General features: G+C 40.1%; 1 protein-coding gene across 3 annotated transcripts in view; it reads right to left on the reverse strand.

Moving 5' to 3' along the window:
• The window catches only part of ZNF106 (zinc finger protein 106), a 62,708-nt gene that overhangs the window by 24,068 nt on the left and 25,731 nt on the right, over positions 1-12,909 (reverse strand). For 2 of the 3 annotated variants that reach the window (XM_023514290.1, XM_003791755.3), the window contains exons 4-7: positions 11,690-11,890; positions 3,482-5,662; positions 1,833-2,466; positions 401-470 (exon numbers count right to left, since the gene is read on the reverse strand). In XM_023514290.1, the coding sequence (XP_023370058.1) occupies positions 401-470; positions 1,833-2,466; positions 3,482-5,662; positions 11,690-11,890 (3,086 nt within the window). The remainder of the gene's footprint in view (positions 1-400; positions 471-1,832; positions 2,467-3,481; positions 5,663-11,689; positions 11,891-12,909) is intronic. The other variant, XM_023514291.1, reaches the window with a different exon arrangement.

Below are 12,909 nucleotides of genomic sequence, written 5' to 3' on the forward strand. Positions count from 1 at the left end.
TGTGAGCTGTGATGCCACAGCACGCTACCCAGGGGGACAGCTTGAGGCTCTGTCTCAAAAAAAAAAAAAAAGAAAGACAAAAATAATATCAGTAAATAACAAATGGATGATCAATGTTTGATAACCACAAGTTATGCTCTGCTCTAAGTTGTTAAAAAAAAAAAAAAAAAAAGCAGGTTGGCAGAGCTCATGTCTATAATCTCAACACTTTGGGAGGCCCAAACAAGAGGATCACTTTGGGTCAGGAGTTTGAGGCTGCAGAGAGCTATATCACACTACTGCACTCTAATTTGGGTGACAGAGCAAGAGTTTGTCTCAAAAAAAAAAAAAAAAAAAAAACTTCATAAAAAACCTGAATTGCTATAAGAACAACTTTCTATCAGAGTATTCTGTTGCATACCTTTCTTTCCTTTAATTTTCCTTCTTTTATTTTTTCTCTCAAGACTTGGGAGTTCAGGAGAAGATCCATCCTGAGGGATAAAGAAAATTGAATAACAGTAAATATGTAACGGCCATTATCCAAGAAGAGGAAAAGGAATCAATTCTAAGATAGCTGTAACCCTATTCTTCACTATTGCTACCATCTTTAATAAGACTGTGCGAGTCTCATACACATGGTATAAATTCAAATTTTAGGTGAATAAACGTATCTGATAAGAAAAAAAAAAAAGAATCCAAGGTCAAATCCTTAGCATCCTAGAGGTGGTAAAGCCCATGGAGCTTAGGCCAAGTATTCCATTTGGTGAAGCAGGGCACAGACAGAAGCGTGGATAAAGCCAGTTCCATCTTGACATAGTCTCTACTTTAAATTTCAGCAAGAAAAACTTTTACAACACAAAGCTAAACAGTCTATGAGACAAGCTTCAAGACATTACCTTAGTCATAAGACAATCTGTCAACTTAAAGTATATATCAAACCATCTGACAAAATCTACTACGTAATGTCTAGCTGAAAGGAGCAGAGCTGGAATTTAAAGTAGGTCTAAAACCCCATGCCCTCATCTGCTCTCTCAGGATTACAGAAAAGAGCTCATTTTCTGGCAGTGTCACATTCCAGATTCTATCATCACTTGAAACTTTTTCTTTTCAGAAAGGAATCCAGAGCAGGTTAAGCATTATTAGTGAAAAAAATGCCAGAAAAGCATAAGTGGTGGCTGTGAAAGAAAAGATTCTTGAAGGCCAGGCAGGGTAACTGAAGGACAAAAGATAAAGTAACCCAGACTAAAAATACTATAGTGCTCATACAGTTGCACGCTAGTAGTGTTAAAATCATGTTAGTGTTAAGCCTAGCATTTCTAGATCCAACAGTCATTAAGTTCCCTAAAAATGCAACAGGAGAATGCCTTTCTTCAATACCAGTATAGAATGCACCTATAAAAACAGATTAAGTTATAGTTGAAGATGTGACTTATCCTTGGTCAGATGATATAAAGAATCACTGGCTTGGAGACTAGTTTTAGAGATGACTTCATATTTTCCTGGTACTGTACATTCATATTAGGTTACATCTAATTCAGTAGAATTACTCAGTGAAAGAAATAAGTGGAACAAAATTAAGAGCCTTACAATTCTTCTATTATTTCAGAGTTGAGAGACCCACACTCCCAGATACTCAAGACAAATTAAAACTTAAACTTAAACCTTCCTTCTTTTTTTTTTTTTTTTTGCAGTTTTTGGCCGGGGTTGGGTTTGAACCTGCCACCTCCAGCATATGGGGTCAGTGCCCTACTCCTTTGAGCCACAGACACTGCCCCCTACATTTAAACCTTTCTTATAAATGACCACGTTGCCACATGAGACGTTCTAGAAAAATCATAGGAAATCATACTCACTCCAGTGGCTCTTCGTTTCTTTCTAATACTGTGGCCATCATTTTGTTCAGCACCAGAGGTACAGCTACTATCTGTGGCTGCATCACCTACACTGGAGACTGCAAGGGCTGAGGATACATTTGATGATAGGGAATTTCCTTCTCCATTACTCTCCTGGGCATTCTGATTCTCTGAAGGTGGTGAGGCCCTCTCTCGGCTGTTAAGGTCTTCTGCTGAATGCATCAAAGGTATTAAATGATCAGAGGGTAACTGTGTACTGTGTCGCCTTCGGGTAGCTACATTTTCGGCCCTTTCACCTGTTCCGAGGGAAGTGGCCAGAGGTGCCACTTCCTGTTTAAGGTGCATAGCAGCTTTTTGACTCTCTGCAGTCCTCAGTGGGTTGCTAGGAGAAATCAGCTGCTGAGGCTCATTTTCTTTGCCTGTGCCTTCCTCACTGAAGAAGCTGTATACAGAAGGAGCCCTGTCCAGGATCACACTGCTCTCAGAAAGGCTTCGCTTTCTTGCCAATCCAGGGGATGAGGAAATAGAAACACTTTCCCATTGGAATCCTTCTAAATTGGACAGATCAGCCTCCCCATCCAAATCCAAGACCTCCTGTTCATTTGGCACGAGAGGCACCATTTCTATGCCAAACCTTAAGAAAGGAAGAAAAAAAAAAAACATAAGCTTAAGACATGGTTGGGAGGAGGGGTGCCACGTTAATGTGCCGAGCTCTGTTAACCACTGAGGTTACTAGAAAGAAAAAGATGGTTCCTGTCCTCAAGGAGTTCACAGTCTAACAAGTGATTCAGATATAAAGTAAATATCAAGTGACAAGTACTAGATTACAGATTTGTGAGAACAGATTTGAGGGAATAAAAATTGAGAAGTTTATTTCATATGAAGCTCTAAATCTATAATACAGTACATAATTTTTAAAAGCAAAAAACCAAAACAAACACTGTTTTATTGAGCACTTACAAATGCCAGGCACTATGCTACAAGCTTTAAGACACTTATAATCTCAAGTACTACTCAAGGTATGAAAAAGAAAAAGGGGGAAAAACAAATTCATTATTTCAACAAGGACAAGAACGTCCCCTAAACCTGGAGGCCTGTATCTTATAATGCAGCAGAATTATGATATCTGAGTAGCAAACCTATGTTGAATATGGCTTTACTATTCAAAAAGTCTAGCATCTCAACATGAGATGAACAGCCAAAATATTAGAAAAGTGCTTAAGAGAAAGCATTTTGTAGTAACTATCCATAGGTTCTAAGTAAAAGGTAATGAGAAAGTTATACTTAAAGAGTTGTACTAATTCCAAAATTAAGATACAGAACAAGACACAGATTTATAGACATACTTTTTTGGTGCACTTTCTAGCCTCTATAAACCAAAGTGATGGATTTACCGATGATTTTTTCCTATGTCCCCGTCTGTTTCTCAGGTAGGTATGCTTCTGTTTTAACCTGTATTCCCTACTAATAAAAACTTTATTCTGTCTGTCATAGAGTAGCAGTTACTCTTTGATAGTAAATCAGACATCTACAATGGATATTTTTAGCAAACATTTAATTAAACGAAACAGGTAGAATTCTCTTTACCAGGGTCAAAGGATAACTTTAAAAGCAAGCAAGAAAAAAAGATACTGAAAAACAACACACACCTGGGTAAGCCTTTGCCCAGCTCTTGCTTTTTCTTGGTTACTTGCTGAATGACCTGTTCCCAGTTGACATTTCTCCGAGAGGCATTTAGAATCTGTCGTAGGGTTGGCTTGAGTCCAGATTCCTTCTCTGTCTCATTCTTTCTATGACCACTAATATTGCGAATGCGGCGAGCACTATTGAGGTTTGGTTCGGGAAGGTGTGCTCCAGTTTTGCTCTTCAAACTTATGTGCCGGGTTAGATCTCTCTGGAGTGAGGCAGGAAAGCCGAGCTTACTTAGCTCAGGCAGGACAGGGCCTGAAGGCTGACTGGTATCGCTTTTTTGAAGCTCTGCATCCAAGATAGTACTCTCAAAACCATCTGTTTCAAATGTTACATGAGATTTAACAGGGTCATTAACCTGCGCATCCTCCAGAGAGGTTTTCAAGTCTACCAATAAGCTGGGTTGGCCACTGGATCCGGATGCCATTTGCAACTCAGACTCTTTCTGGTCAATTGTGGAATGACATGGGGCTGTGGGTAGTTTCGTAGATGTTTTCAGGATTTGGTCATCTCCCTCTTTCTCACCAGCAGTATGAGTGCTACAGGATAAAATTTCTGTAGCTGCAGACCCCAAGGTTCCCATTTTTGTTCCATGCTCTTCTGTGTCAGATGTCTCTCCATCACTTTCATCTTCTAATGCATGTACTTGAAATTCAATTTTCAAAGATCCTTTTTCAGATTCTTCTACATTTCTACTTGCTTTTGCATACTTCTTGGTCCTTTTACAAGTGCTAAGAAGTGGATTTTGCAATGACTCATGGCACTGTAGCACCTCTTTGGCTTTTTGTAACGTTTCATTTAAATCATCATCAGATTCCTTTTGAGCTTCAAAAGTACTTTTATTAGCTTTTAAAATACAAGGACTTGAACTATGCAATTTGGATATGTAAGAATCCTGGTTATCTTCCCCAGTGGGTTTGTTCAAGGGATGTGAGTGCTCTCCAGGGAAAAAGGAATTAGTTTTGGTGTTTTTTGAGGGAAACTTTGAATCTTGCTTTTGAGGAAATGATTTAGTGGCTGGAAGTGAAAGAAGTGGGAATTTCAATGATGGCATCTTAGCTGAGTTATGCTCTTGTTCGGGTTTTTCTGTAATGGGGCCATTTCTCGCCGCCTCATAGGCAGCAGTGCAGTCAGAAGTGGCTTTGTGACTAAACGATAGCATTTCTTTCTGTGTTTTGAGTGTTCGGGAGTTATTTGTTTCATAAGGTTGGAGTTCTTGTGTTCCTGTGGCTAAAATCAAGCTAAAATCAAATAAAGGCTTATCTGTCACTTCTGACTTGTTACTAGTGACTTCTTTTAAACCCGACTGTAAATCCAGAGTCTTCTGGGAAGGGTATGGAGTCCAGCGTTGGGGCTTTTCCCTTGCCCCACTGCCATTCTTTCCACTAACTTTGGAAGCTGCAGTATCTGTTTTCTTAGTGCTTTGGTTTTCTGGCTGCTCAAAACTGAAGTCGAGTAAGCCTTCAGAAGAAAATTTATCACTTGTAAATCCTTCAGAAGGACCTCTACATGTGGAAACTGTACCAACTTTGTCATTTTCTTTCCGCTGCCAAGTATATCTCTGTTGATTGTATTTGTTTGACTTATTTGATTTCTTGTTCCATAGCACAGTCATGTCTTCCATTTGACAGTTAGAATTTCTGCTTCTGCCTGGTTGAAATCTGTCTCCTGGGCCACTGTAATTCCAGGTATTTGTACTACGTACATTGGATTTCCAGTTTCCGTTATTGTTGTTCATATGCCAACTGGAAAAGCCACCTGTTCCTTCAGAATGCCAACTGGAATTCCTTCCTGTACCATTATGATTCCAATCTACCATTCCACTATTTGAATGCCAACCACCTCCAGAATTACTATGACTGTGAAACCAAGTTGAGGAGCCTCCTGCAACACCATTATGCCACCCAGAACAACCTCTTGGTCCACCATTATTCCTCAAAGGATGTGGAAAGCTGTTTTTCCTACTATTATTAAAGCCATCTTTCTCCCATTTCCAATCCCACTGTGGGGGTCCACGATGATGCCATGTTTGCTGACTGTAACTCTCTCTGTCTTTGTAAGGAATTCGGTCTTCTCGTCTCCGTTGGGGTCGCCTGTCATCAGAGTTTATTTCTTGGCTGCTATTGGAAGGTTCACCTTGTCTGGGAAAAAAAAAAAAAAGTTCTTCATTAATGAACTAAAAAACTTCTTATATTTCCTTTCAAGACACAACACACCAAATTTCCCATTTTTTTTTCTTTCCTTTTTATTTTTTTAAGAGATAGGGTCTTGGGGGGGGGTGCCTGTGGCTCAGTGAGTAGGGCACCGACCCCATATACCGAGGGTGGCGGGTTCAAACCCGGCCCTGGCCAAATTGCAACAAAAAATAGCCAGGCATTGAGGCAGGTGCCTGAAGTCCCAGTACTTGGGAGGCTGAGGCAAGAGAATCGCTTACACCCAAGAGTTTGAGGTTGCTGTGAGCTGTGTGATGCCACGGCACTCTATGGAGGGTGATAAAGTGAGACTCTGTCTCTACCCCCCCAAAACAAACAAACAAAAAAAACAAACCTAAAGAGATAGGGTCTCATTCTGTCACCCAGGCTGGTCACAATCATAGCTCACTCCAGCCTCAAACTCCCGGGCTCAAGTAAAAGCCTCACCTCTGCCTCCCAAGTAGCTAGGACTACAGGCACCTGCCACCATCTCTGACTAATTATTTCTATTTTCTATAGAGATAAGGTCTTCTTGTGTTGTCCAGGCTGGTCTTGAACTCTTAGCCTCAAGCAAGCCTTCCCAGCTTGGCCTTCCAAAGTGTTAGGATTGGGAGCCACCATGCCTGGTTCTATTTTTCCATCTAATAGTGGTTGCTTTTACACCTTTAAATACCACAATTAAAGTTATATTTCTCAATTTGTTAAAAATTAAACCATATCTGGCTCAGTGCCTGTGGCTCAAGTGGGTAAGGCACCAGCTACATACACCTGAGCTGGCAGGTTCGAATCCAGCCCAGGCCCACCAAACAACAATGATGGCTGCAACCAAAAAATAGCTGGGCGTTGTGGTGGGCACCTGTAGTCCCAGCTACTTGAGAGGCAGAGGCAGGAGAATTGCTTGAGCCCAGGAATTGGAGGTTGCTGTGAGCTGTGATGCTACAGCACTCTACCCAGGATGCTGGCCCCATATACCGAGGGTGGCTGGTTTGAACCTGGCCTAGCCAAACTGCAACCAAAAAAAAGAAAGAAAACTTTCATATATAGTTCCTGTTCATGAAGGGTTTAGAACAGATTTCTGGAAATAAGTAAGATCATAAACAGGAGTAAAATAGTTCATACCAACTAAGTACCATGTTTCCCCAAAAATAAGACCTACCCAAAAAATAAGCCCTAGCAGGATTTCAATGCATTTGTTAAATATAAACCCTACCCTGATAATAATACCTAGTGATGGGTGTGGCTATGCAGCGCCATGAATTTCTGCACAGAGCGGTAAGGAAGACTGGAATACCTTTTATCTGACACAGTTCCTTTCTATGAGCCATTTGCACTTGCGCGGGTGCTCGGGGGGTAATTACGGTCACAGGCATCCTATTGCGCACATGCGAAGGGCTAGGGGAAAGGAGTTCATACATCACTAGCGCCAGCCCCACCAGCAAGGTTGGCTCCCCCTGTCAGGTTCCAGAAGATGACTTAACTGTATTTGCATAAATGTAGATTGTTGTATAATTAATAAAAAATAAGACATCCCCTGAAAATAAGCCCTAGTGTGCCTTCTTGAGAAAAAATATAAGATAGTGTCTTATTTTCAGAGAAACACGGTAGTAGCCACAGTATCATAAGGTACTCCATGAACTAGAAGTTTTTATAAAGAAGCTACAGCTGTTTGAAGCACAGATACGTAAGTAAACATCCTAGCTACAGATATAAAAACCGTATCCTCTACAAATTCCCTATGGTGTGCCTTTATGATGCTTAGCATGTGGTAGGTGCTCAGAATGCTGAGTAATACTAGCTAAAATTTACTGAGTATCTACCTTCAGGCATTTGGTGCTAAGCATTTTTTTTTTTTTTTTTTTTGAGACAGAGCCTCAAGCTGTCCCCCTGGGTAGAGTGCTATGGCTTCACTGCTCACAGCAACCTCCAACTCCTGGGCTCAAGTGAGTCTCCTGCCTCTGCCTCCCAAGTAGCTGGGACCATAGGCGCTCGCCACAACACCCGGCTATTTTTTGGTTGCAGCCATTATGGTTGTTTGGCGGGGTGGGCTGGATTCAAACCCGCCACCTTAGGTGTACGTGGCTGGCGCCTTAGGTGCTAAGCATTTTATCTAGATTATCTCACTTAACTTTTCTTTTTTAAAAGAGACAGAGTCTCACTTTATAGCCCTTGGTAGAATGCCGTGGCGTCACAGCTCACAGCAACCTCCAACTTCTGGGCTTAGGCAATTCTCTTGCCTCAGCCTCCTGAGTAGCTGGGACTACAGGCGCCTTCCACAATGCCTAGCTATTTTGGGGTTTTTTTTTGCAGTTTTTGGCCACCTCCGATATATGGGGCCAGCGCCCAACCCCTTTGAGTCACAAGTGCTGCCCTATGCCTAGCTATATTTTGTTGCAGTTTGGGTGGGGCCAGCGCCCTACCCACTCGGCCACAGGTGCTGCTCCTATCTCACTTAATTTTCACAATCCTGAGGCAAATATTCTTGCCTACTTTTTAGATGAGGAAATGGAGGTTTAAAGAGGTTAAGTAACTTGCCTAGAATGAGACAGCCAGAAAAACAGTACAGCAGAGATTTAAACCTTGGCAGTCTGACTCCAGAATGTATTCCTAACCACTAGGTCTTGATAGAATGAAAATGCTAAAACAAAGTTTCTGCAGTTGGGTTCCTTCCTCTGAACTTGACTTAAACTTTACCTTAGTATTGGCTTTAAAAGCTTTCAAACTCTTCAATATTTTACACACAAATTGGAAGTTCTTCCTTTTTCATAGATGGAATTAGTTGTTAAAAGTTCAAACATCCCCTCAAATTATAAATGACAATAATTTCTTTCTTATTTTTTTGGCCGGGGCTGGGCTTGAACCCACCACCTCCGGCATATGGGGCTGGCGCCCTACTCCTTGAGCCACAGGCACTGCCCTAAATGACAATAATTTCTAAACAGAATACTGCAAGTCCCCAAATAACAAGTACCACATATTATTATCTACACTTGAAGAATTTTTTTTTTTTTTTTTTAGGTGACATGATCTTGCTCTGCTGCCTGGGCTAGAGTACAGTAACATCATCATAGCTCACTGCAACCTCAAACTCTTGCGCTCAAGTGATCCTCTCCTGCCTCAGCCTCTCAAGCAGCTGGGACTACAGGTGTGCACCAACATGTCTAGCTATTTTTTTTTTTAAAGATGGGATCTTGTTATGTTGTTCAAGTTGGTCTTGGCCTCCCAAAGTGCTAGAATTACAGGCATAAACCACTTTAGCCAGAATTTTTTAATATATACAACTATTAACCAAAAGCTTTTACTTTTTGATTCTAAGCAATATGCAACTTTTGACATCAAAGGAGACCCTTGCCTCAGCCATACTAAAGTGATCTGAAATGAGAGAAATGGGGAATAAATCACTCACGAAGTAAAATTCTTTGGCATATTCTCTCCAGCATATGCTGGAGGTGGCAGGTTCAAACCCAGCTCCGGCCAAAAAATGCAAAAAAAAAATTCTTAGGCGATTCTTAGGCCAGGTGGGGTGGCTCACATCTGTAATCCTAGCACTCTGGGATGCTGAGGGAGGTAGATTGCTTAAGCTCAGGAGTTTGAGATCAGCCTGAGCAAAAGTGAGACTCCATCTCTGCTAAAAAAACAGAAAAATTAGCCAGGCATTATGGCAGGGGTCTATAGTCCCAGCTACTTGGGAGGCGGAGGCAAGAGGATGGCTTGAGCCCAAGAATTTGAAGTTGCTGTGAGCTATAATGATGCCATGGCACTCTACTGAGGGTGACAGAGAGAGGTTCTATCTTAAAAAAAAAAAAGAGAGAGAGTCTAATTCTTAGATTGGATCATGAATTGGCTAGATCCACAGTTAAACCCACAGCCCAGAAAGAACAATCTTAAGTCAAAAATCTCATGAAGGAAAAATAAAAAGAACCATGAAGAAACAGGTAGACAGGGTGCACCTGTGACTCAGTGAGTAGGGCACCGGCCCCATATACTGAGGATGGCAGGTTCAAACCTGACCCTGGCCAAACTGCAACAAAAAATAGCCAGGCATTGTGGCAGGTGCTTGTAGTCCCAGCTACTCGGGAGGCTGAGGCAAGAGAATCACCTAAGCCCAAGAGCTGGAGGTTACTGTAAGTTGTGACACCATGGCACTCTACCAAGGGCAACAAAGTGAGACTCTGTCTCAAAAAGAAAATAAATAAATAAATAAGTAGATAATTTTATCTGTCAACAAGGCATATTGGAAGACTCAAAGAATTATAACTATGATATGAATGTCTACTCTACTGAGAAGCTCTGTTAAACTTCATATTTAATCATTTACACAGATAAGCTAATGAAGGCACTAGTATGTAAGAGCAAAACAGAAGTCAGTCTCCTAGAGGTTCCAACTCCCTAAAAAAGGAAAAAGAGTAAATTACACCTAAACTAAGAGTAATGAGAATGTCATTTGAAGGACTAAGCAACTAAACAATTTAAGAACCATGTTGCTACAGGTTGAGTGTTTCTTATCAGAAATACTTGGGCCAAAAGTATTTCGGATTTCAATTTTTGTGGAGTTTGGAATATTTGCATATACACAAAATATCTTGGGGCGGGGATACAAGTTTAAACACAAGTTCATTTCATTTCATATATATTTTATACACATATCCTGAAGGTAAATTTTAATACAGTATTTTAAAATAATTGTATAATTGTTAATAAATTCGAATGTGGAATTTTCCATTTGTGATGTCATGTTGGAGCTTAAAAATTTTCAAATTTTAGAACATGTCAAATTAGGGATGTTCAATGTTTTAAGACTAAGATAGTCACGTTCAGGGACTTGTTCAGAAACCTTTTAACATATAGAGTAAAAACTACTTTCCTTTTTAGTCAAACCTCTAACTAAGAAGGAGGGACAGATCAGGTAAAACCAGTATTCAAGAAGGATTTTTAAGTTTTTATTTTAGAATTTTACATGTTTCTCATCATGTCTTAGGACTTGAAAAATTATCCTACCACATCAGTGCTTCTTTCTCTTGCACTCATATCTGGAAATTTCTATCTTATGGAGCTCTCTTAAAAAATTTTAAAATTAAACTCTTTAGACCACAAATCAGTTAAGGTAAAAACATAAATACCTAATACCTGAATATATAAGTGCATATATATAAATTATGAGGTATAAGCTAGAAAACTTTTATTGCTCATATGATCTTGATGCTGTCAAATTTAAAATGTAACTTATTTAATAGATATTTACAGAGGCATGTAGAGAGAACAAGTACTGTGATAGTCACTGGGGATTCAAAGACAAAGAGATAAACCAAACTTGGAGAGACACCATATTAATTTATATCAGGCAAAAAAAATTTCCCTATGAATTGCTATTTTTAGCAACAAGAAATATTGCAGTGGCAGTGCCTGTGGCTCAGTGAGTAGGGTGCCAGCCCCATATACTAAGGGTGGGCGGGTTCAAACCCAGCCCTGGCCAAACTGCAACAAAAAATAGCCAGGTGTTGTGGTAGGTGCCTATGGTCCCAGCTACTGGGCAGGCTGAGGCAAGAGAATCGCCTAAGCTCAAAAGCTGGAGATTGCTGTGAGGTGTGATGCCACAGCACTTTACTGTGGGTGACAAAGTGAGACTCTGTCTCTAAATTAAAAAAAAAATTACATAATTTATTCAATGAAGCTTATATTCTAATACCTTTACCAATAAAAACAGTTCTAAATGTAGCTCCCAATATGGCAAAAACTTCAGATATGTAGATGTAGTCAGCTTATAAAAGGATAACCCTGAGTTTGTTTTTCTAAGGCAGATAATATAGTGGTTCAAGAAAGCATCCCATAGTCCTTTTATGCATAAGATAGCAACCTCAAACTAAACTTTATAACTAAGATAAGTTTAAGTGCTAAAGTTTGAAAAAGTACTAAATGTATTCTTTACTATGTTCTGTTACAGATGGGCTTTAAAAAAAAAAATCAAAATTCCTTACTTACCGACTTTTTTCTTTCCTTTGTTTTATTAACTGAATGAGTTCCTTGTCAAAATAATCTTCTTCTTCTTCCTCTGCCTTTCCATCATCTTCTCTTTCCTGGGCATCAACGTTATCTTTGTGCAACTGGCCAGAAATATGCTTTGCATATGCAGAAAGACCCACTTCTGTGACCCCGCACACTCGGCACTCATGACTACTGTCCCTAGGGAAAGAGGGAGATGAGGGACATTCAATTCTCCCCACTGGCATGGCACACTCACCAGATCTGTTACAGTTTCCTCTGAAAAACACTGCACACTTTGGCACAGTGAAAAATAAGCGTTAATCAATCTTAATGCTCCTTTCATCACTTTTAATAAGTTTGTTATAAGTTACTTTTGAAATAAATTTAAGATTCTTTTCCAGCAATCAAGAGGCAATACACTTTGGATTAATGTAGTTTAGGAGGAGAAATCTTCTTGAATTGCTGGTTTTAAAACCTTGCCAGAGGAAACATGGTGAAAGGGGAGGCAGGGCAGGGGGCTCAGAGCAAACTGAAGCTGCTCTGGAGCACACCCATGGTGCCAGCTGCACTCAGAAAGCCTGGTGACAAGGGCTTACATTTACTCTCCCATCTAGAGCTTTCGTCCACTCAAAGTGAAGGGGTGGAGAAAAGAGTAGGCGGTGCAGCCAATCCCAACTGGGCAACTAAACTGGAACAGCTGGAGCTCTGCCCGGAATGTGAAGATTCCGGACTGGGGCAAATGACAGGAGTAGTTCTGGCAAACTTTTTTGGTCTGGATGATACATGTGATCTACATTCTGCTTAAGAAGGGCTTATTTTAAAGGGAATGGAAAGCATTTCAGTTGTAGGAAATTAACAGCTGTCGTAAGCAAATGTTTTTTCTCAAGTTTCAGAAAATGCTACAGTTCAGAGGGAAGCAAAACCAAGTTTTTAATTAAATTGGGAAGACTTGCTTTTATTTTCTTTTACTTTTTATATGTACTGGTAAATCTCGTATTTGACCAGTCTTAAGAAGCCAAAGTATTGAGTCAATGTTCAGAGCTACAGCAGATCTATAATGTAACTGCTTTTTCATTTCCTGAAATCCTTTGATTAGGTCAGCTGTCTATACAGTCATTTATAAAAAAACATTTGAACATCATGGCTACAAGATAGCAGTATCCATTTAATAATTCAAATTGGCTTAACTCTGTATCCTGTATCTTTGATTTAATACT

Source organism: Otolemur garnettii, unplaced genomic scaffold, assembly GCF_000181295.1.
Source record: "Otolemur garnettii isolate 467f Iridium unplaced genomic scaffold, OtoGar3 scaffold00050, whole genome shotgun sequence".
Lineage (NCBI taxonomy): Eukaryota > Metazoa > Chordata > Mammalia > Primates > Galagidae > Otolemur > Otolemur garnettii.